The sequence below is a fragment of the Dysidea avara genome, chromosome 13, assembly GCF_963678975.1.
Source record: "Dysidea avara chromosome 13, odDysAvar1.4, whole genome shotgun sequence".
NCBI classification, from domain to species: Eukaryota; Metazoa; Porifera; class Demospongiae; order Dictyoceratida; family Dysideidae; genus Dysidea; species Dysidea avara.
Genome location: NC_089284.1, coordinates 9,195,769 through 9,216,890, shown reverse-complemented (window position 1 = coordinate 9,216,890; position 21,122 = coordinate 9,195,769). Strand labels below are relative to the sequence as shown.

General features: G+C 38.4%; 1 protein-coding gene across 1 annotated transcript; it reads right to left on the bottom strand.

Annotated features, from left to right (window-relative positions):
• Positions 1 to 1,665: 1,665 nt before the first annotated feature.
• Positions 1,666 to 9,176, bottom strand: LOC136243185 (sialate O-acetylesterase-like). The gene is made up of 5 exons (XM_066034706.1): positions 9,016 to 9,176; positions 8,824 to 8,962; positions 7,392 to 7,578; positions 4,912 to 5,134; positions 1,666 to 2,373 (listed from the first exon to the last, which is right to left on the bottom strand). Exons 1-5 carry the CDS (start codon positions 9,172 to 9,174, stop codon positions 1,795 to 1,797), a joined length of 1,287 nt encoding a protein of 428 aa, XP_065890778.1. The 5' UTR covers positions 9,175 to 9,176; the 3' UTR covers positions 1,666 to 1,794.
• Positions 9,177 to 21,122: the final 11,946 nt, after the last annotated feature.

Below are 21,122 nucleotides of genomic sequence, written 5' to 3'. Positions count from 1 at the left end.
AAAATTGCTCTTAATCATAGGCGGATCTAGGAGACACTGTCAGGGGGGGCCAAGGGGGGGCAAGAAGTTTTAGTGCACAACAGTGTTTATTCTACTATGAGCTATGGGGAAATTCTAGAACACAAGTTATATTCATTTGCATAACCTTATTCAGCATATAGCTGGATGAACGATGGACATACAGTTTGTAAAACTGTAGTTGGAGAAAATTTTAAAAATCAGACCTCCCAGGTTTGAATTTCAGAGCATTTTTGATAATGCTTAGCTTAAAAGTGTATGATTTGCAATGCGTACAAAGATTGGTTAGCCTATCTGAGATAACTTGTTTGATGGTAAAGTGTATACCAAATCAAAATAAGGAGTAGCTAGCATTGTAAAATTTGTAAATTGATGACATCAGAATTGCGACTATTCTATTAGAGTAGTGACTGCTCTATTAGAGTATCTCGATCCTTGCACAAAATTCAAATTTATTTGCCTCACTTTCTTTACAGTGTACAGTTTAACTATAAATGTTAGGCACATTTATAAGCGTTGTCTTCTATTTGCCAATTGGCTTTCTATACTTCTAAATGCAGTGTGAATGCATGATTCTAGTTTCTGGTATACATATGGTACTGTAGGTCCAAGGGGGGCCAGAGAAGGGCCAGGGGGGGCACAGCACCCCTTGGCCCCCCCTCAGATCCGCCTATGCTCTTAATCATGATATATCTCCTGTTGATTTAATCCCTGTCACTTCTAATACCAGAGGACACAACCAAAGATTTCATCATATCTATGGAAAGACCAATCAGTACAGTAACTCATTCTTTCCTAGATCAATAAGACGGTGGAATTCACTCCCACCTGACCTAATCCAACAACAATTATTACAGATTTTTAAGCACCAACTGAAATTATTATTACTTTCCCCTACCAATCAGTAATCCCATAATCAATCATATTGTAAAACATTTTGTATGCATGTTTCATATGTGCGTTAATCCTCAAACTGAGGTTGCACATTTTTTGGAAAATAAAAATAAATAATACTACTACCTCTCAACCCTGAAATGAATTGATTTTATATGAATGGAACACTTGATTGTATTTTAGTTAGTTATGTCCTTGTTATGTCCTTGTTTAATGCTAACTATGTCTTCATGTTTATGTTCTATGTTAATTAGTTATGTCTGTACTTGCATTTTGCATGAATAGTGACATGTGTCTGAGATATTGTAATTGTGTGTTTTAACACCCTGAAGTGAATTGAATTGTTACACACACCTGTTCAGATCAAGGTTCGGATGTACAGGTGCAAGCCGTTGTCCTTGTAATCACAATTACAAGAAAATGGTTTGGCTCCAGTTCATATACAGAGGATCCTCAGTTATCCTAACACCTTTGTTCCTAGAAAGAGTTCAGATAAGTGAAGTTGTTCTGAAAAATGAAGCCCATTGATTTATAGTTCAATTACTCTAATAGAACAGTCATTTACTCTAAAAGAACACATGCTAATGACAAAGTATTCTAATCGAACAGTCTGTCTTAGTGTTTGGATAATCAAGGTGTTCAGATAACTGATGTTCAGATAAGCGAGGATCCACTGTACATATATACTGGTCTGTTTACATTATCCTTTGGATGTTCTATTATAGCAGTTGACCAGTATGTTTGCACCTTGCCAACAGACCGTTAATGCAGACTCGCTGCATTAAACAGCCATTAAAATAAATAAAATTTGTTTAATAAATAAATAACTGGTGTATGCATGTAATGTCAACTATGAAAGTATATAAGTGTGCTTCGGCCACTTTAGCATGTTTGTCTTACAGGTAGAATAAAAGGTGGTGAAGGAAGGTCACCACTGTAGACAGCACACTCCTTGAAAACACATGGGTAATCTCTCCAGCTGTAGCGGACATGAGTAGGTGAATTACCAGCACCACAGGAATGAACAATAATGACAAAATTACTAGCTGCTTTTAACACAATTGATTCCATCCAGGTTGGTTGTCCAGTCACCATACAATATACTTCAAAGCCAGACTGAGATCGGATTTCCAGAATATTGTCCATTACATAAGTGTAATGTACTATGATAGACTGTGGTGAATTAACATACGCTACAATGGCTATGGGTCCTGTGTAATATAGTGACTCTTTCTTGTATGCTACAGCTCTTCCAGCTAAAGCAAGTCGATATCCTACATCTTGTTTGTTTCTGGGATGGACAGAATGAAAAGGAGAGGTAGGATCACCCAGGTCCATTGTAACAGCCATGAAGACCTCCTTCATACGAGCATTTGGGACATATCCATAATCGGCTGTCTGGTGCCAACGTATGTCAGGAAACCCATTCATAGCGTTGTTACTGTCACCCACTGTGGAAAGCTAAAAAAGAATAGTACGGCTGAGACAAAAAAACTACAACAGAACACTTGGATTATCAGTATGTGGATAGTATTATAGCAGGAGTGGATCCAGGAGCTGGCTAGGGGAGGGGCACAAACAGGGTAAGTTGTAGGTGGTTGCATGCATGGGGAGAACCATATTCTCTATAGTTCAGTGCTGCTTTTTTAAAGCAGCAAATAATCACATCTTAGTTAGGGTCCGCAATCCGAAAAATCAACTTTTACAAATCGAACCCCCTACCATTGTGGGGTGTTCATTGTGGTATCCCATTGCTAGATCCACCATGAAACCGGAGGCACGATTGTTGTCTTCACAGAAATATCGATTTTAGTATTTCGTGAGATGCAAAAATTATTTTTTAAATTTCGTGCTCCACACAAAGAACAGGATAGAACTTGCTGCTTAGCTAGATATTATCTAGAGTTAATGTAGTTAAAAAGTACGCACAGTAATAAGCAAATGATTCACTGGGTTCCCGGCACAGGGTTGCTTTCTCCCAAAAAGCAGAAAACGAAACACAAATTTTCGAATTCAAACTGCCCTACCAGCCAAGACAAGAAAAGCCAACTCTTCCTCATAGTGATGTGATAAGGTTGGATGCATAGTCTGTCTATGCTGTTAGTCTGGAAAGGATCTGAGACTTCTCACCATCTGGGTGAAGAACGTCAAAATTTTCGTGCGCCATTTCAAGGGATTCTCTCAATGGTACCAAAGTGCTTTCCAGTACTTCTTATACCACACTGGTCACTTAATTTTGTTTAGAATGATGATAAATGATGGATCAAAACGTTTGGTAGTAGTAGTAGTTGGTGTTTCTGTAATTTCATATGATGCAGTATACCAGCAGCTCACCAGGAGCTCCACCCAGCTCGAATCAAAAATGAAAGATTTTGTGCTTTTTTCGGTTTGTTTTTGGATGTTTTGCAGCATAATGGTGATGTAGGGTGATCTAGTGAAGATTTGAATTTGCTGTGGAGCTTTAGAGGTGAAGTCAAATTTGGACGATTTTGCTGCCTCCCTTGATGCATAGCTTAGAACGAGGCGTGGAAGCCGTGGATGAAATAATAATTGACAACCGCTGCTACCAAACGTTCAGGGACATCTTTTGCCATAGTTTTAGTTTATAATTGATGATTGTTGTGGCTGCAGAAGCGCTGGAAATGGCTAGAAAGCGCGACACAATTCTTTGATGCTGCAGAAAATTTTGACGCTCGTCACCCAGATGGTGAGAAGTCTCGGATCTTTTCCAAACTAACAGCATAGACAGACTATGCACCCAACCGTATCGAAATACTATGAGGAAGAGTTGGCTTCTCTTTCCCTGGGTGATAGGGCAATTTGAATTCGAAACTTCGTATCTCTTTGTCTGTTTTTTCAAAGAAAGCAACCCTGTCCCGCGCACCAGGCAAATCATTTACTTATTTCTGTGCGTACTTTTCAACTACAACAACTCTGGATACGATTTGGCTAAGTAGCAAGTTTCATCCGGTCCTTTGTGTGGAGCACGAAATTTTAAAAATAAATTTTGCATCTTGCGAGATACTGAAAACAATATTTCTGTGAAGACAACAATCGTGCCTCCGGTTTCATGGTGGATCAAGCAATAGGATACTACAATGAACATCCCACAATGGTAGGGGGATTAATTTGTAGAAGTTGATTTTTCGGATTGCGGACCCTATCTTAGTGGTGTCTCACTGTTGATATTTGCCATTTTGGCCTTTTCAGATGGTTGTGAAGTCTTAAAACTGTTTAAAAGGCTCTGAATGTCTTAAATAACAGCAACACTATAATTATTTTTAGAGGCGCTTAGTACGCACGAAGGTTCTGGGTGACTATTTTACAGTTAGTTTGACTTCCGTTTCGCTTTGGTCTCAGGTGAATTTGTAATAAATGCTAGTAAAATGTAACTGATCTTGGTTGGCCTGACATAAAATTTACTAGCTGTTTTAATCAGAAGCATGGCTGGCTCCTCCACAAGGTGGAGAGGGGGGGCATTAAATGCCCCATCCTGGATCCGCCATTGTGTTATGTAAAATAAAATCCTATTTATAGCTTCATAGGTAAGCTACACTGCCTCATGAACATTGTGACTGCTTTATTAGAGTAATCGACTGCTCTATTAGAGTATCTCGATCTTGTATGCAATTTCTTGAAGGGGGGCATTTGCCCCAAATGCCCCATCCTGGATCCGCCATTGTATAGTGTATTTAACTGCTGGCTTGTTAAGATATGACTTCATTTTATGTCACCAAGAAGGCTGTGGAGTTTGAATTGTGTACTTTGTCATATAGTCACATTGGTACTTTGCTGTTACCTGGAATATTCATAAAATGTTTCAGGTCTTCATACCACATACGTACCTAGACACAGCTATATGTATTTTGTGCATACTCAACCATTAACAACTCTGAGTACTCACATAGTAAAATTCAGGATCCTAATTCACAATTTACGGCAGCAATTTTATTTTGTTGATTACATGCTCATAAATTGCATAACTCAATTGTGACTTACCTGAACAAATCCAAATGGAAACAATTCATTTGTATTTTTTTGGCTTCCTTCATACCACTTGTCCCTCCAGTCATCAATCATTGCTGGGAAGGTACAATTGTATGTGTCAGGCTCCAGAGTATTGGATTCTCCTTGGTACCAGATGACACCATATATGGTCATGTTCAGGAAAGGATAAATCATGGAATTCCACAATACTGATGGAGTAGTGGGAATTACAGATCTATGTAATAAATATATGTGCAGCAATCAATTATCAGAAAGTAAAGTACTTGATTTAATAGTTATACCATAGCCACGAGGGATTTGCCTGATATATATGCCCAAGCCTGAGGGCTGCAGACCCAAGGGCGCACGCATATATATCAGGCAAATCCCTTGTGGCAATATATCAGATCTGTATTTTTTTCTGCATTCCACAGAGGCATAGATACACATCCTATATTCACAGGTCCCTAATAGGATGGCATCTCAAGATAAAACCCTTTGTTGGAAAGAAGTGTTTGTAACTGAATGCTGAAAAAGATTCCAGATAATCAAATAAGCAGAGGAGCAAGACCAAGCAGGTGATGGAGCAGGCCAAAAAGAATGGGGCCAACTTTAAGAATAAAATTTACATGGTGACATACAACAGACAACAATACCTGATGTCATCCTGAAAGTCTATGAGGCACAAATCTTAGAGTTTAAATAGTCATTTTCACTCAGTGATAAATTAAGCAGTTGCCTCAATATTGCTCTATTGAAGTGATTGCCCACTCTATTAGATTGACTTGCTGTTACAAGCATTGACCAATAGAATGGGAAGGTCATGAAGCTAGGAAACATTTTTGATTTAAAGTTGCATACTGACTGGTGATTCCATGATATAGTTTTTTAAAACCACAATACAGTAGAATAAATGACACACATTTACATTCATCTTCACTTTATTGATGAATATTTATGGCCACTAACAAAGGCCATAACGATATTTCATATTTCATATTCTACAATGAATTAGCAATACCAATAAACAAGGAACTTGAAGTAGCTACAAGTGTTTTTGCAGCATGCAAAATAGCAGTAAGTGCAGTTTTTTTATTACTTATGCAGATTACAATCCCTTAAGTAAATTCCATAGTTATATCATAATAAAGCATTGCACTATTTTATCATAATCCTAATTATGACCACAATTTATGTCATGATATACATGTATCATGTATTGTGATTATTGTGGCATCACTAGGCTACACTGCTGTAGCTCACAATGTAGGTGGTGAAACTGCATGGGGGTGATGTGCGTTTTTTTGGTAAAGGGAGCTCAGGACCAAATATCGCCAAAGAACCATAGTGATAGGGTGAGGCTGGTTTCACATTAATCAGTCACACATAACAGAAAAGCATCTTTCAAATTTCTCACGCTGATAGACTTCTTAATAGGTGTGGATACAAAAAATTGTTTTTAGCCAAGTTAAAAGTTTGCCATACATCCATGAGCTAAGGTGTTAAAATGGTAAAGAACAAAAAATGGTGGTGAGGATTGCAAAACTGGTAAAGTAACTCACTGTAGTTGTTGTGCTTATCTATCAGAGGTGTGCACTTATACTTTCATGGCAACATGACAAACTACCATGAGTCTAAGTATCCCTGATTTATCAGATTAATGCTGCACATGTATTCATTCATGTTACGTAGCTCATGGCATAGCAGATTACCCATGCAGACCAGGCCTGGATATCAATAAATGCTTAAAATACATGTAAGCAATTGCAACATGATTGAGATACCAAATAGAGCAGTCATGCAAACACAGCAAGCAAATGTTTATGTGAACTGGTGAATTCACTCTCAGATTCAATTTTAAAAATTCCTGAATAGAGCTTTTCCCATAGGTTGATATGCTTGCTTCACATGCTACATAAATATCACCTAGATATAGTATTTAGCTAGGTCCTGGCATCGCAAAACGTCTGGCTATGCCCCTCATGATGTACCCTTGTGTACATGTATGTGTACATTCATCTAGACATTGGGTGACCTGCAGTTTGAATCCTGGGTTTATTTTTTCCCTTACTTTGGCCCCTTTTCTGTTACACCTTTTCAGCTATAAGTCACTAAGTCTAAGTCCTTGAAATTAGGTTAGGTAATCCTAAGGCTGCAGCACATGTTGCTGTCAGACCTTCAGTGCTGGTCACTGTAAAGCACTAATAACAATAAATACTTTAGGTTTAAGGAAGAAAATCCATCCCTCCTGGAGGAGACTGAGTGTGGTCCCGACTAGACATTGGGTGACCTGCAGTTCGAATCCTGGGGTTGGAGGGATTTTTTTCCTTACTTTGGCCCCTTTTCTGTTACATCTTTTCAGCTATAAGTCACTAAGTCTAAGTCCTTGAAATTAGGTTAGGTAATCCTAAGGCTGCAGCACATGTTACTGTCAGACCTTCAGTGCTGGTCACTGCAAAGCACTAATAACAATAACAATTTATATTACGTACTCTGGTAATAAGGGCCCATCAATTCCACATTTCTTCAGTGCATCAGGAGATGACCACACCTCTATGGTAGTACCTTCCCAGCTAGTTGCTACAAGTCCAATAGGGTACTTCAGATTGTCATAAAGATTTCTCCCAAAGAACCAACAAGTAGCAGAAAAGTAAGTCCAATTACCATCTCCGATTGTATCTATAAGAATTATATAAATAACTTAACCATCTATGGTACTTTATGGATTGAAAATATCAAGACTAACAAAATGTTTAAGGATTGGCTTGATAGGTGTTTCTATAGATGCCCTGGCATTGCGCATAGTGTTTACCCATAGCATAAAAAAATCATTTTTACAAGCTGCACTGTGGAAATCCAAATCATACAGCAGTATATAGTTTTGACATAAACAGTTTTATTAAAGACCTCAAATCATTATCACTCACTAACATGTGTATAAGATTTTCATCAACTTATTACTGCCGGTTCACAGCATTTCCTGCTCTAGTAGCAGCCTGGTAACTGTCAGACAGAGAAGGATAAAAAATATTGAGGTATGTCACTGGGGGGGGGGGAGGGGGTGTGCATCAGTTAAACTTTAGATGGGACAGGAACAACAAATGAAGGCCAGAGACTCCCCTCACTAGCTATTACTATTAATACATAGTCTGGTAGTGTAACTACTCAATGTTGGTTGTGTTAGTTTGGTTTGCATTGTACTTTTGGATTAGCTTTGTAAAATCTGATCACATTTATCACCCATCAGAGTGACTCAGCATTATGTCCTTTCAGAATTTTATATGAAACCATGGCCATTGTGAGATATTTAATCATATAAGTTTATCATGTAAGCCAAATTAGCTGCTCTTATATAACATATAACACATGTGTGCAGCCCAATGTATGTAGTCCACCCCAGATAGTAATTCTATATACCAATAATGATCATGCTGACAATCTACTGTACATTTCATCATCTTCACTAGGCATAGCTATCATTAACAATATTAGAGCTTTACAGTGTCCAGCACTGCAGCAACTTGTGCTGCAGCCTTTGGATTACCTAGCCTAATAAACAACAGAAATGGACACTTTCAAATTACTTAACCTAGCTAGTACTAAGGTGAAACAGGAAAAATCATATTGAAGCAAACTTTTAAGTTTAATAAGTTCACTAGGTCCATTCATTAAACACATGCATGGGTTGCAGATTAAGCACTCCTGATGAGCATATCAACAGAAACATTTTAATGGAATTACATAGTAAGACAGCAGCCATAAAACAAGAAAATGTTATCCCTCAAAACTTTCAAGCCAGGCTATGCGTAGCTACAGTGTAACAGCTCATGCATGAGCCCTTATAGTATTACAATGATGGGAGTAGGTATAAGGATAAGATCATGCATTGGCTACTCTACTGTCAATACATTTGGCTACACTCACTAGGTCCTGCCACTGACCACACCGCATCAATACCCAACAAATCAATTTCAAGTTGAGCTGAGTCCCTCCGAGATGCTGTGAATACCCTGATCTCAGGGTAATTGGCAGATGCAGCTATTTCTTCTGTAGAATTGAACACCTTATACAGTGATACCATAATCAAACACTTGCAATATGTTGTGTATTACTTACAGATGACACAGTAAACCGCATGTTACTCTGACCACTACATATCCACACATCACCAAACAAGACATCATTAAGTGTGAGGGTGAGATTTCCAGCTGTGGCTGTGATGACATGTGGACCACCTTCTTGCATTGGGTCCATCATCACCATCCACCGATACATTGTAGAAGTATCTATATACACAGATTAGTAAACGGTTATTGTAGACATGGTTCACATCACATTTCACTGTGGTTATATACTAGGGCACTTAGTTCCATTCTGTCAAAGTTAAAATGTGACCTTTACTGACACATCACTAACAATGTCACATGCTACCTGCATGTATAGGAATTTTGGCTACTGGTTTCAAATCCAGCACCTTCTGAGCACACAAGCATGCAAAGCATACCAATCTAAGGGGGTCTGCATTTGCAATAGAAATTTTTGATGAAAGTTGATTCATCTGAAGTTAAATCTGAGATTAATTTTAGCAGTTTATCAAAGACTACTGTATCAACAAATGCTTGAATGTTGTATTGCTCTATAGGATACCTTGGAGACCCCATGTACCCCTGAGAAGCAAACTCAACTATGAGTCTTAATCATAATCAAACTCTAGCTATGACATGTATACTTCCTCATCTGTACTCATTGAGGTCAGGAATTTGCTAAAATATGTAGCAAATAGAATAGAGTATCATGATAATTGTCAGTCTAACCTTCAATGTAAACTGCACTGTATGTCTTGTTGTTAAAGTTCACAGTCACTTCGTTGCTCACAGCATCATTACGAAGGTATCCCCACAAGGTGGCCTTCATTGGAGCTCTCTGTAACACCATGTGGTCATTGTAGTAACTGGCAAAACTGAAGTCTCCATCTACAGTTAAGGAAGAGCATAGCTAACACTTGCTTTATAAACAATTTAACGTTATGATAGTCCACATTATGGTTGGAGTTATTCATTGGCCAGAGTCAGCACAGCTATATTGCAACCAAAAAAAAATTTTTGGGCTCAAATTTGGCGGTTTGCTTAGGAAACGAGTAAAGTGTTTACACATCAATAACAGCCCATTATGTCTGGGAATAGAGGTGGCGACATTCTCATTTTGTCCCGATTTCAGTCTTCTGCAAGTGAGATGGAATTGATAAATTATAGCAGCCAATTAATAGCTCTATTGGTACAGTAAATCATCAAAGTCTTTTGTGCAGGATTACTGGCAAATGTCTGACAATTGCAGGGGCGGATCCAGGAGCCAGTAAGGGGAGGGGCACAAACAGGCTAAGTTGGAGGTGGTTGGGGAGATCCAGATTTTCTGACTAGTTGCTGCATTTTTGAAGCAGCAAATAATCACCTCTTAGTAGTGTCTCACTGATGATTTTTTTTGTCATTTTTGCCTTTGAAAATGGTTGTGAAATCTTAAAAGCTGTTAAAAGACTCCAAACGTCTTAAACAACAGCAACACGATAATTAATTTTAGAGGCGCTTAGTACTCACGAAGGTGCTGGATAACAATTAACAGCTAATTTTGACATTGGTTTGCTTACGTTTCAGGTGAAATTGTAATAAGTGCTAGTAAAATGTGCATATTTTCATGAGTTGCATAGCTAAACTGATCTTGGCCTGACATAAAGTTTAGTATTTTAATCACAAGTATGGCTGGCTCTTCCACAAGGTGAGAGGGGGGGGGGCATTTGCCCCCAAATGCCCCATCATGGATCCGCCATTGAATTGACGGCTTTCATCCAACCATTACAGTATTTCAAGCAACAATTGAAGGGGTCAGTGGGAAAAGGGGCATGTGCCAATTTAGATTTTTCATTTTCTAAAAATTAGAATGGCTTGTTTTAACCATGTGAATCAAGACACACGATAGTGTGTCGTGCGGCCCAAGAAGCCGGCGCGCCACACCGTGAGTATATTAACAGGAAGAAAGAAAACGCAATTTTCACACCTATGTAGCTCTGTGATCCCTTATCCGATTGGAACCAAATTTGCTAGAGACGTGCCGCCCAGTTAGGGGAGTCTACATACCAAATGTGAAGAAAATCGCTCCAGCCATTTCCGAGATAAGAGCGAACAAAATTTCGTTTTAATTTCTTCGTTTTTTTTCTTCATCTTCATTTCGCACACTTCGCAAAATTCGCCATAAAACACGAATGCGAGCTAGGATTGGGCTGAAATTTGGCACACTTAAAGGGCTCATTAAGGCGGATCTCCGTACCAACTTTGGTAGGAATCCAATGAACATTCACGGAGTTATTACCGATTATTTGCGTAAAATAAGGTCGAAGGTCTGTCACGCCTACAGGGTAAACCCCTTGGAGGAATCAGTTGAAAATTGATATGTAGATGGAGCAACCATCGTAGGATTGCCTTTTTGTGGTTTGAAAAGAATCAGGATAAGGCCACTCCAAATAAATTCTCCGTTTCCCATCCACCGCTCGCATCTGGTTACTGTCAGCTCTAAATAACTCCATTATTCCGTATTCTTCCATTATTTTCCGGTTATTCTTGCATACTGACAGGCTCTGTAAAGGCTTGAAACAGTGTCAGCTCAGGTGTCAGCAGTACTATCAAGTCGGTACAAACTGCTATTTTTGCAACTTAAAAAGGAAGGAACAAGCTTAAGCATGCTTTTATGCAGCTTTTTATGGTTGTGCCAGGCAAATAATGGCTTGAAAAGCTGCCAAGCTTCCGGCCACTGACACAGGATGTCAGTGGACCATCAGTGTGCTGCCATATGTCCCATTTGTATCATACCAACATCTGCAACTTGTATGTATGTAGGTATATGTACACTGTAAAGTTTATTATTATTATTATTATTATTATTATTATCTTATAATGAAATAATGGAAATGGACCGCCCGCCCGCATGCAAATATGCTTGAGTCCAGGACGGGAAACAGAGAATTTATTTGGAGTGGCCTAAAGACCATGTAGATATGACACAAAACCCAACCTGTGTCAAAATTAAGCGATCGATTTTTATGAATAAAAAAAACTATTAGTTTTCGTGTCTACCAGGCACACCGCTTAGAGCAACGAGCTGAAAATCAGTATGTAGCTGGAATAATCATCATAGAAAGTTCTTGCAGTAGTACAGAAGAATCGGATTACAAATCACTGAGTTATGATTTGAAAGGAAACTACGTGCAGCAAATGCGAGATCGAGATACTCTAATAGAACATTCACACTAATAAAGCATTCAGCTGCATGTATAATTTACAGTTATATTACATTGCAAGTTATTCTGTAGGGAATTCAGCCACAAACAAGTCACCCTGTAGTCAGATCAGGTACCTAATAGAGAGTTCAGCTACAAAGAAGCCATCATGTAGAGAGTTCAGCTCAAATAAATCACCCTGTAGAGAATTCAGCTACAAACAAATTGCCCTGTAGAGAGATCAGCTAGAAGACGTTACCTTGTAGAGAGTTCAGCTACAAAGAAACAATCATGCAAAGAGTTTAGCTGCAAACAAATCACCCAGTAGAAAGTTCCGCTATGAACAGATCACACTATAGAGAGTTCAGTTAAAAACAAGTCATCCTGTAGATAGATCAGCTAGAAGAAGTCACTTTGTAGAGAGTTCAGCTACAAAGAAACCACCATGTAAGAGAGTTCAGATGCAAACAAATCACCTGTAGAGAGTTCAGCTAAGAACAAGTCACCCTGTACAGAGATCAGCTAGAAACAAGTCACCCTGTAGAGAGTTCAGCTAGAAGAAGTTACATTGTAGAGAGTTCAGCTACAAAGAAACTACCATGTAGAGAGTTCAGCTGCAAACAAATTGTCCTGTAGAGACAAACAAATCACCCTGTAGAAAGATCAGCTAGAAGAAGTTACCTTGTAGAGAATTCAGTTACAAACAAATCACCCTGTAGAGAGTTCAGCTAGAAACAAGTTACACTGTAGAGAGATCAGCTAGAAACAAGTCACCCTGTAGAGAGTTCAGCTAGAAGAAGTCACATTGTAGAGAGTTCAGCTACAAAGAAACTACCATGTAGAGAGTTCAGCTGCAAACAAATTGCCCTGTAGAGAATTCAGCTACAAACAAATCACCCTGTAGAAAGATCAGCTAGAAGAAGTTACCTTGGAGAGAGTTCAGCTAGAAACAAATCACCTTGTAGAGAGTTCAGCTAGAAACAAGCCACCCGTAGAGAGTTCAGCTAGAAGAAGTTACATTGTAGAGAGTTCAGCAGTTTAACTGCAAACAAATCGCCCTGTAGAGAATTCAGCTACAAACAAATCACCCTGTAGAAAGATCAGCTAGAAGAAATTACCTTGTAGAGAGTTCAGCTACAAACAAATCACCCTGTAGAGAGTTCAGCTGCAAACAAGTCATCCGGTAGAGAGATCAGCTAGAAGGATCACCTTGCAGAGAGGTCAGCTACAAAGAAATCACCCTGCTTCATCTTTTCTTCTTCCTGTAGTAAAGAAAAAATGACAGGTTAAAAAGCCCTAAAGCCGGCCATAGGCCGGCTTTGGGGTATACAAATACAAAAAGAAGTGAAATCTAATCCAAAACAGCCAAGCTGTAAAAATAGAGTGCGGCCCTGAGAAAGGCTATGGTGAAAAAAGATGTGAAATCCAAGGTGGCGGCCAAGAAATGGCTGTGATGGTAGGTTAATGGTAAAAATTTTAATAACAACAATTCAGGTGTATTTGGTGCCGCTTGGTCTTGGCACAAAATTCACTTGAATTGTCGTTATTAAAATTTTTACCATTAACCTACCATCACAGCCATTTCTTGGCCGCCACCTTGGATTTCACATCTTTTTTCACCATAGCCTTTCTCAGGGCCGCACTCTTTTTTTACAGCTTGGCTGTTTTGGATTAGATAATATTGTCACTAAGGCAACAGAATTTAAAAGTTCATGGCAGTCTCAAATCAAAATATTACAATAATTCAATTATGTCCCACAATTGTGCTTAATGCCCACCATGTGGTCACCTAAATTTTCAAATGGCACTTGTCCCACTGGCCCCTTCAATTTTGCTTCAGTGTATAGTGCAACCACCAAATCAGATTTTATTGGTGTCAGTTACGTAGGTCACTATATATACCCACAGACACAATTCTTCCCAGTAGTTAACAAGAATGAGTGTCTATGTATACATTGTGTCCAAGAATAGATGACTTAATTACTTTAGTGACTACACTATTGCCCCAATGAAGCTGCGTCAATAGGAAGAAGCATTAGCTCATAAAAGTTGACTAGAGTTTCACATTGCTAGTGAATAAGAAAGGTTTTTGGATTATTGGAAAAATCATGACTATTAAATTGATGTCACCAAGCTAGGCTGCCAGTGGATACCATAGGGACCTACAAATAAGGCTACAACCTATAATAGCTATATAGGGTGTCAGAATTTGGGAAGTAAAACAATTGAATGCAGTCAGTTGAGTTTAACAAGAAAAATTATAGTGGTTTCATATAGTAACATTATTAGCAATGTTCTTGCTCAATGACATCATACAAAAGTTCCAACTATGTACTTATAAGGAAACTTTATCTCCTACTTTTATAGAGGCAGTTTAACCGCCACAAGTGAGACTTTCATGATTTTCCCAACTAGTTCATGTATTACAGTGCTCTCATAATATCCTAAACACATGATTATACATACAGGATTTATTTTGATTCCGTTTTGGTCACAAATTACTGAAGAAAATTTTTCTTCCAGTTTATTGTATCAAATTTGTTTGTTAGTTCAACAAAATTATCAGCAAAAAGCCCTACCGTTACATTTTGAATTATTGTACTGGAAATTTCACCAACATGTATTGAGACTATTACTACATTGTATATTGATGTACCCAAGTCCAAGTTTTGCCAAATAGCTTAATATAAGTAGTTATTTCACAGGTCTGACCAGCCCAAGTTTTCTGTAGATTTTCTTAATTCTATGGGTGGTGGTGCATGGCTGTTCTTATTTGGTGCAGTGATTTGTCCATTTATAAAATGTAGGGTGTGAAAATTTCTCTCATGCACACTCCATTTTTCTTTTTATGCACACACAGACATGCATAAGCATTGCGTTCACTTGTTAGTGGACATGACAAGTATGTGAAGACAGCAAAACTTCACCAATGGATGGCTGCCCTCAATTAGCAGGGATGTCAAGTAACCTCAAACTCAGCTAAGATAATCTCATCGATAAGACCACCATACTTATAGCAGTAACCACCAAACCATTCACTCATGTGATTTAACTTGTCACACCATGGCTAGGTACATACGTATCTCTCCACTGCTGTAATACTCTGTAGTGTGAAAGGCTTTGGGCAGAGGTACATGTGGCCATCTGACTGTCAACACCACCCCTATTTTGTACACAACAAAATTTGTTATAATCTTGACGCATTGTTTGGTGTTGTAAAGCAATAATAAATAAATAGATACTTGCATATACATATCCTAGGCTACATTATAGCAGTTTTGCTACATATATAAGAGATTGACTAATAGCTATAGTCCAAAGCTATTAATCAGCTAGATCATGTAATCCAAACTGCTACAGTAATTAGGACTGAATGTGTGTTACACTGCAGGTAGTAGTAATGATAATACATGCACATTGTTGAACACACCACTCACTGTATTGTAAATGTTTCTAATAAGTGGAATGTACAGAATTTCACAAATCAGATTCCACAGCATTCATCGTATACTGATTTTCTGTTACACACATAGAAATTTTTTATGTATTGTGTGAACATGCATTTATAGAAGTGAGATCGGCGGTTGAAATTTCTGCGATAGTAGTAGGGCTGTAACAAATACTCAACTACTTAAGGACTTTGGTATTTGGATAGCAAAAGTGGTACTTGAAAATACATGATACATAAATGATAGGGTGTGAGGTGTAGCAGGGTTGCATTTACAGAAGACTTTTACAAGAAAATCTGCATGGTAGTGGGCTTTGAGGCTGAAAGGTTTGTGCTGCATAGAATGAAAGGTCTAATTTTGGTTAATGGCTGCTCTGATCATGCCACTTTACATTAAATGAAATGCAATCATATAGGTACAATAAACCCATAATATTCTGACACTCATTTTGCCAAAAATACAGATTAGTAAGGTTTTGTGGAGTATCAAGATACTGTAAACTACAAAAATTGGCAAGTTTGGTGGATCAGCATGCAAAGCACGTTGATGGATAAAGCACGTTGATGGATAAAGTGTTTGGTGAATTCACCACCCAGTCAATATTGAACAATATAAAGTGATGAATCAAAGTTTGGCAGATTTCCTCAATTTGCTAAACTCATCATTTATGGTAGTAGCCATTACAAATTGATGCAAAAAACAGTATCAAACTATAGTATTCTGGATTAGAGAGATGTCCAACTAAACACACTCACTGTAGTGCATGCAAGAGATAGCTGTTTGATTAAACAGGTTTCAAGTGTAGTGCAGCTACAGTGAAACCATGCTAATGTAATTCAGAACAGTACAACACCATTGCATGAACAGATCAACACTATGTAAAAGTGAGAAGAGCATGGTTAGTTAGCTGTAACTTTGCAAAACCACTGAGTAGCTAGCTATATACAATGACTGAGTTGGATTGACATCCCATCCACAAGTAAGTCTCAGAGCCTACAATTATCTAATATATTAAACCAACAACTGCAGTTTAAACTGTCACACCATGTATATTCAGATTCACAGTACTCACTACTTGTGATATGTTCTTACTAGTCAGTCTTCATTCCTTCTACAATTCACTCCCAGATTGAGAAGACTTACCTTGGCCTTGTTGAGGAAAGAAATGTTCACCTCCGTAAAGCTCATAACATTGCTTGAGAAGACAAGGAGCACACTGGTTTTGTCATGCTATTTAACCAGACTCGGATCCAACTTCATTGTCATCAATATTGAAGTTTGTGAAGAGTTGATTGAACCTCCTCTGAAATTGCACTCCTAGAACTGTTTTTCACCCAGATGTGTTGAATCTCCCCTTTTTACCCTCATCTGAAGCAGTCAGCTAAGCTGTCATACGTTCTGGCTATTGAGCAGTCAGTTGACCCACTGATTGTAGAGCTGTGATATTCTGTACAAGCCAGCGGTCCAGATGTCTCTCCCACTGTCCTTAACTGTTTATCTGCTGCTAAAGCTTCAGTTGCCAACGTCTTGTCTGCTACATTCAAGAACCATGCACATCATGATTTATGTTGTACTCATGCTGATTATTGGGAATCAAAATTCAAGACATTAACTGTTCAAAATAAATTTTTAGACATAGTCACTCTGGAGCAAGCTTGTCCTTTATGGAAGAGATTAATGAATGGCCTCCCTGAGAAACAGTTGTCCTTCTTACTACATGCTGGTTGTGATACTCTACCAACTCCTATGAACCTGGCTAGGTGGAACATCATTACTAGCCCTAATTGTGCACTTTGTCAAGCTCCCCAGTCCACAACAAGCCATATTTTGACTGGATGTCCTGTTACTCTTGATCAAGGTAGGTATACCTGGAGACATGATTCAGTCCTGCAGGTTCTTGTTCATGGACTCCAACAGCACTTACCTGATAATTATAAACTCTATGCTGATCTTACGGGATATCTTGCTAGTGTCTGCCCTCCTAGCACGATTCCAACCAAACTTTCCTCCACCCTTAGCAGACCTGACTTGGTGTTGGTTTCCAATAATTCCATCTGCTTTATTCGAACTAACTATCCCCACAAATAACCAGCAACATCTTTTGGCTGCTAGAGCTCGGAAGGAAGATCAGTTGGCTGTTTACATTATGACCTTCAGCTTTCTACATGGCTTATCTGTTAATCTCATTTCCATCGAGATTGGTTGTTTAGGCCACTTTATGCCAGACGCAATTGCCCAAGTGGCCAATGTTTGTGAAATGACAAAGAAGACTGTAAGATCCCTGTTTGAGCAGACTGCTTGCATTGCTGTCTCCTGCTTATACATGATTTTTAATTCTAGAGCCAGATCTATCAGTTTGCCTAAACTGAACTTTTCTGCATGCCATAAATATTATTTTTGTAATTGTAATATAATAGAGCAAGTCTTGCCAACTGTGCACCCAGTGTATGGTTTCCCTGAGTCTAGACTCCTGCAATTATGTTGTATTGTCTTAACAAATAAGACATCTCTCTCTTTGAGCAATGTGACTTTCTGTAAAACAGTTCACAAAACATGAAAAATTTTCCAAGTCAGAAGTGGGCCCAAAAATGTTTTCGCATGAAGCATATATCTCATTGTCACTTTGTTAACAGGCCTTAACTATTCATCACCACTAATTAACAATCCTTAAAATTGTATAGCTAGATCTGGCTGTACAAAAATTCTATTGGAGATCCATCAGACCCTTTTTTTCCTCCACAAAAATAAAAAGTAGTCTGCATGGGCACAAATTGGTGGACATATCAAGAGTCCATGCCTATTAATTAGTGACGTAGTATTTTTCTTTGTCCATTAAGTAAATAAATAACCAATTATTCTAATTAAGCTATTTTCACAAATGATGACCTGAGCTGTTTATTTGATGTTATATTATAGCCAAATAAATTACCATTTGTGAGAGAAAAACCATCATGAATGATGAAAATATGTAGCCACAGTACACAACAAAAAAATGTAAGTATGTGCATCCACAGACAACATGCGACCACAAATAGGACCACAAATGGAACCAAAACAAGGAAAGGGAAAAATACAAAAATAAGATACTACTTAACTTACACTCCTTACAGTCCTTTGCCAGAAAACTTTCCAGAAGCCAACTTACTAGCAAAGGCAGAATTGCATGTCTAAACATTTCTTGATGAAAGACTTTGATGTACTCAACTCAGGATGAACAAAATTTAATTAATTAAGCAGATTCTTAATTATAGAAAGTTGGTACACTGTAAAAAATAAAGTGTGTCTGACATACCAAAAATGTTGCAGTATACACACCATGTGCAAATGTGCAAATAGTGTGTATATTGCAACATTTTTGGTGTGTCAAACACACTTCAAGTGTGCTTGAACATTTCATTTTTCACAGTGTAGTGTCCCAACACTGTTATCTCAATTGTCTCATACTGAGTAATTAGGGATGTTAAGATGGTCAAATTCAGCCAGTAAATGGAGATATTCAACTTTATTCTGTTTCCTGTCTCGTGCAGTCAAGACAGCAAGTTAACTCCAGAGGGAGAAAATGGGCTCTGGGAATTGTATATCACAATATCTAGACAGTAAGGAGTTATTAGTAGGTTAGTTCGAATGGTTGTTTGGGGGGCATTATCAGCAAAGAAATTTGATAAATCAACATACACCTTGACAGATGGAGTATCAGCAAAGACCTCAGCAAGTGTAGAGGCGAGAATGGAAATAACTTGATTGTGCCTGTAAGTATATCATTGCTAGTTTAAAGCAGTAGGTAAGCTGCTTAAAATATGGGCTGTTGTAGGGCGATTTGAGTCACAAAGTGAGCACTTCGCATCACATTGAATTGACTGCCGCCGTAAATTAACAGCTGTTGGTAGAGTATCAGATGCTGCATGTAGGAGGAAGGATAGTTTACCAGGGTGGAAATCTCCCAATAGCCGATTCCAAGTTTTACGGAAATATTCTAAATCAGCTGAACCTTCAAACTTGGACTGAACAGTCAGTGTCTGTAAGTGATCTTTACATTGAGTTGTGGTATAATCTCTCAACAGATGTTTAGCTTTGATATTATTAACTATATAATTTCTAAAAACCAGGGTGCCAGCCTGTTTGACCATCACCTTTATTCTTCCCTTGACTACCACTGAGACGTGCACCATTATTGTGATGTGGGGTGAGCCTGACTGACTAGGTTAAATTGTCAAATGGCAGTGTTTTGATGTGAATGTCAGTTTAAGTAGTATACCTCGGGTGTCCGGAGTTTAAGTAGTATACCTCGGGTGTCCGGAGTTTAAGTAGTATACCTCGGGTGTCCGGAGTAGTCAGCTATCTAGAATATGTCAGTGCATTCTGCATGTTTATGTTTACAAGATCATATATTTATTTTTAATACAGGTTCAACAGACGTTTACAGTATGCTTTAAATAGCTAGCTACAGTATACCTACTGCGTCGTGCTGCATGATACTGTCGATTGTCAAAGGAGCTAGCATCCTCGCTAGTGTGGGACTTCACCCTAAAGCCAGGCATACTCGGTTACTTGTTTCTCATCCACACAAATAAAATGAATTTCCATGTGGGCGAGAGGTCATTTTTGATTATTCATTATTAAAGAAAATGCTCCAAATCAAGCTGTCTGTTACTATAAAAGTTAGCTAAAGCCTTTTTAAGAACTAGTACTTACGTTTTACCACCATTTCTGAGGTGCAAGTGACATTTACTGTGCTGTAAAATGTTAGCCAGCCTTCTTAGCATCAAAATACGTGTGCACGTGATTGATAACAGCAATAATGAAATTAGAGGCGGCGGTGGGGTAATAAGGAATGCAGGCGGGGATGAGAACAATTAATCAAGTTTGCCTGGCCTAATTAACACTCTATGGTTGCTTATTAACATATAGCACCTGCAGCATAACCAGGCACTTCGTTACAGCTAAGGGCTTGTGGATGCAAAGGAATATTCCACAATGGTTTAAACACAGCTAGCTTGTTGCGCCCATTGCGGCTCATATGCGGCATGAGTTCCTGGTTTAGTACATACTCTGCTGCATAGCTAGATCTATGAGTATTTACATAAATCACGACACGTTCAACCACCCCCTTAGACTAATTGCTATTAGCTACAGATACGTAACTATTTTACCTACAACTGAATTTCTTACCGGCATCAATGGCTGATGTCACAACTAAGAAAAGTAGAGCCACTCCTTGCCACATTAACATTACATAAGGCATCTTTAGTGCCAAGTAACCTATAAAGTGTTGCTGTTTCACCTTTTGATGTTAGACAGAGGAGTGTTGATAGGTCTAGAGGGATTACCTCTGTTTCCTGTTTGTGTCTAAATTCTCGCAGTATTGTTGCCAAATGTTCTGATTTGTTTGCCTACCTCTGTTGTCATCATGTTGATATTTTAGCTATTACTGAAACATTTCTGGATGAATCAATTTTGGATACTGAGATTTGTCCATGTAACTATGTCACATTTCGGAGAGATCGTTCTCG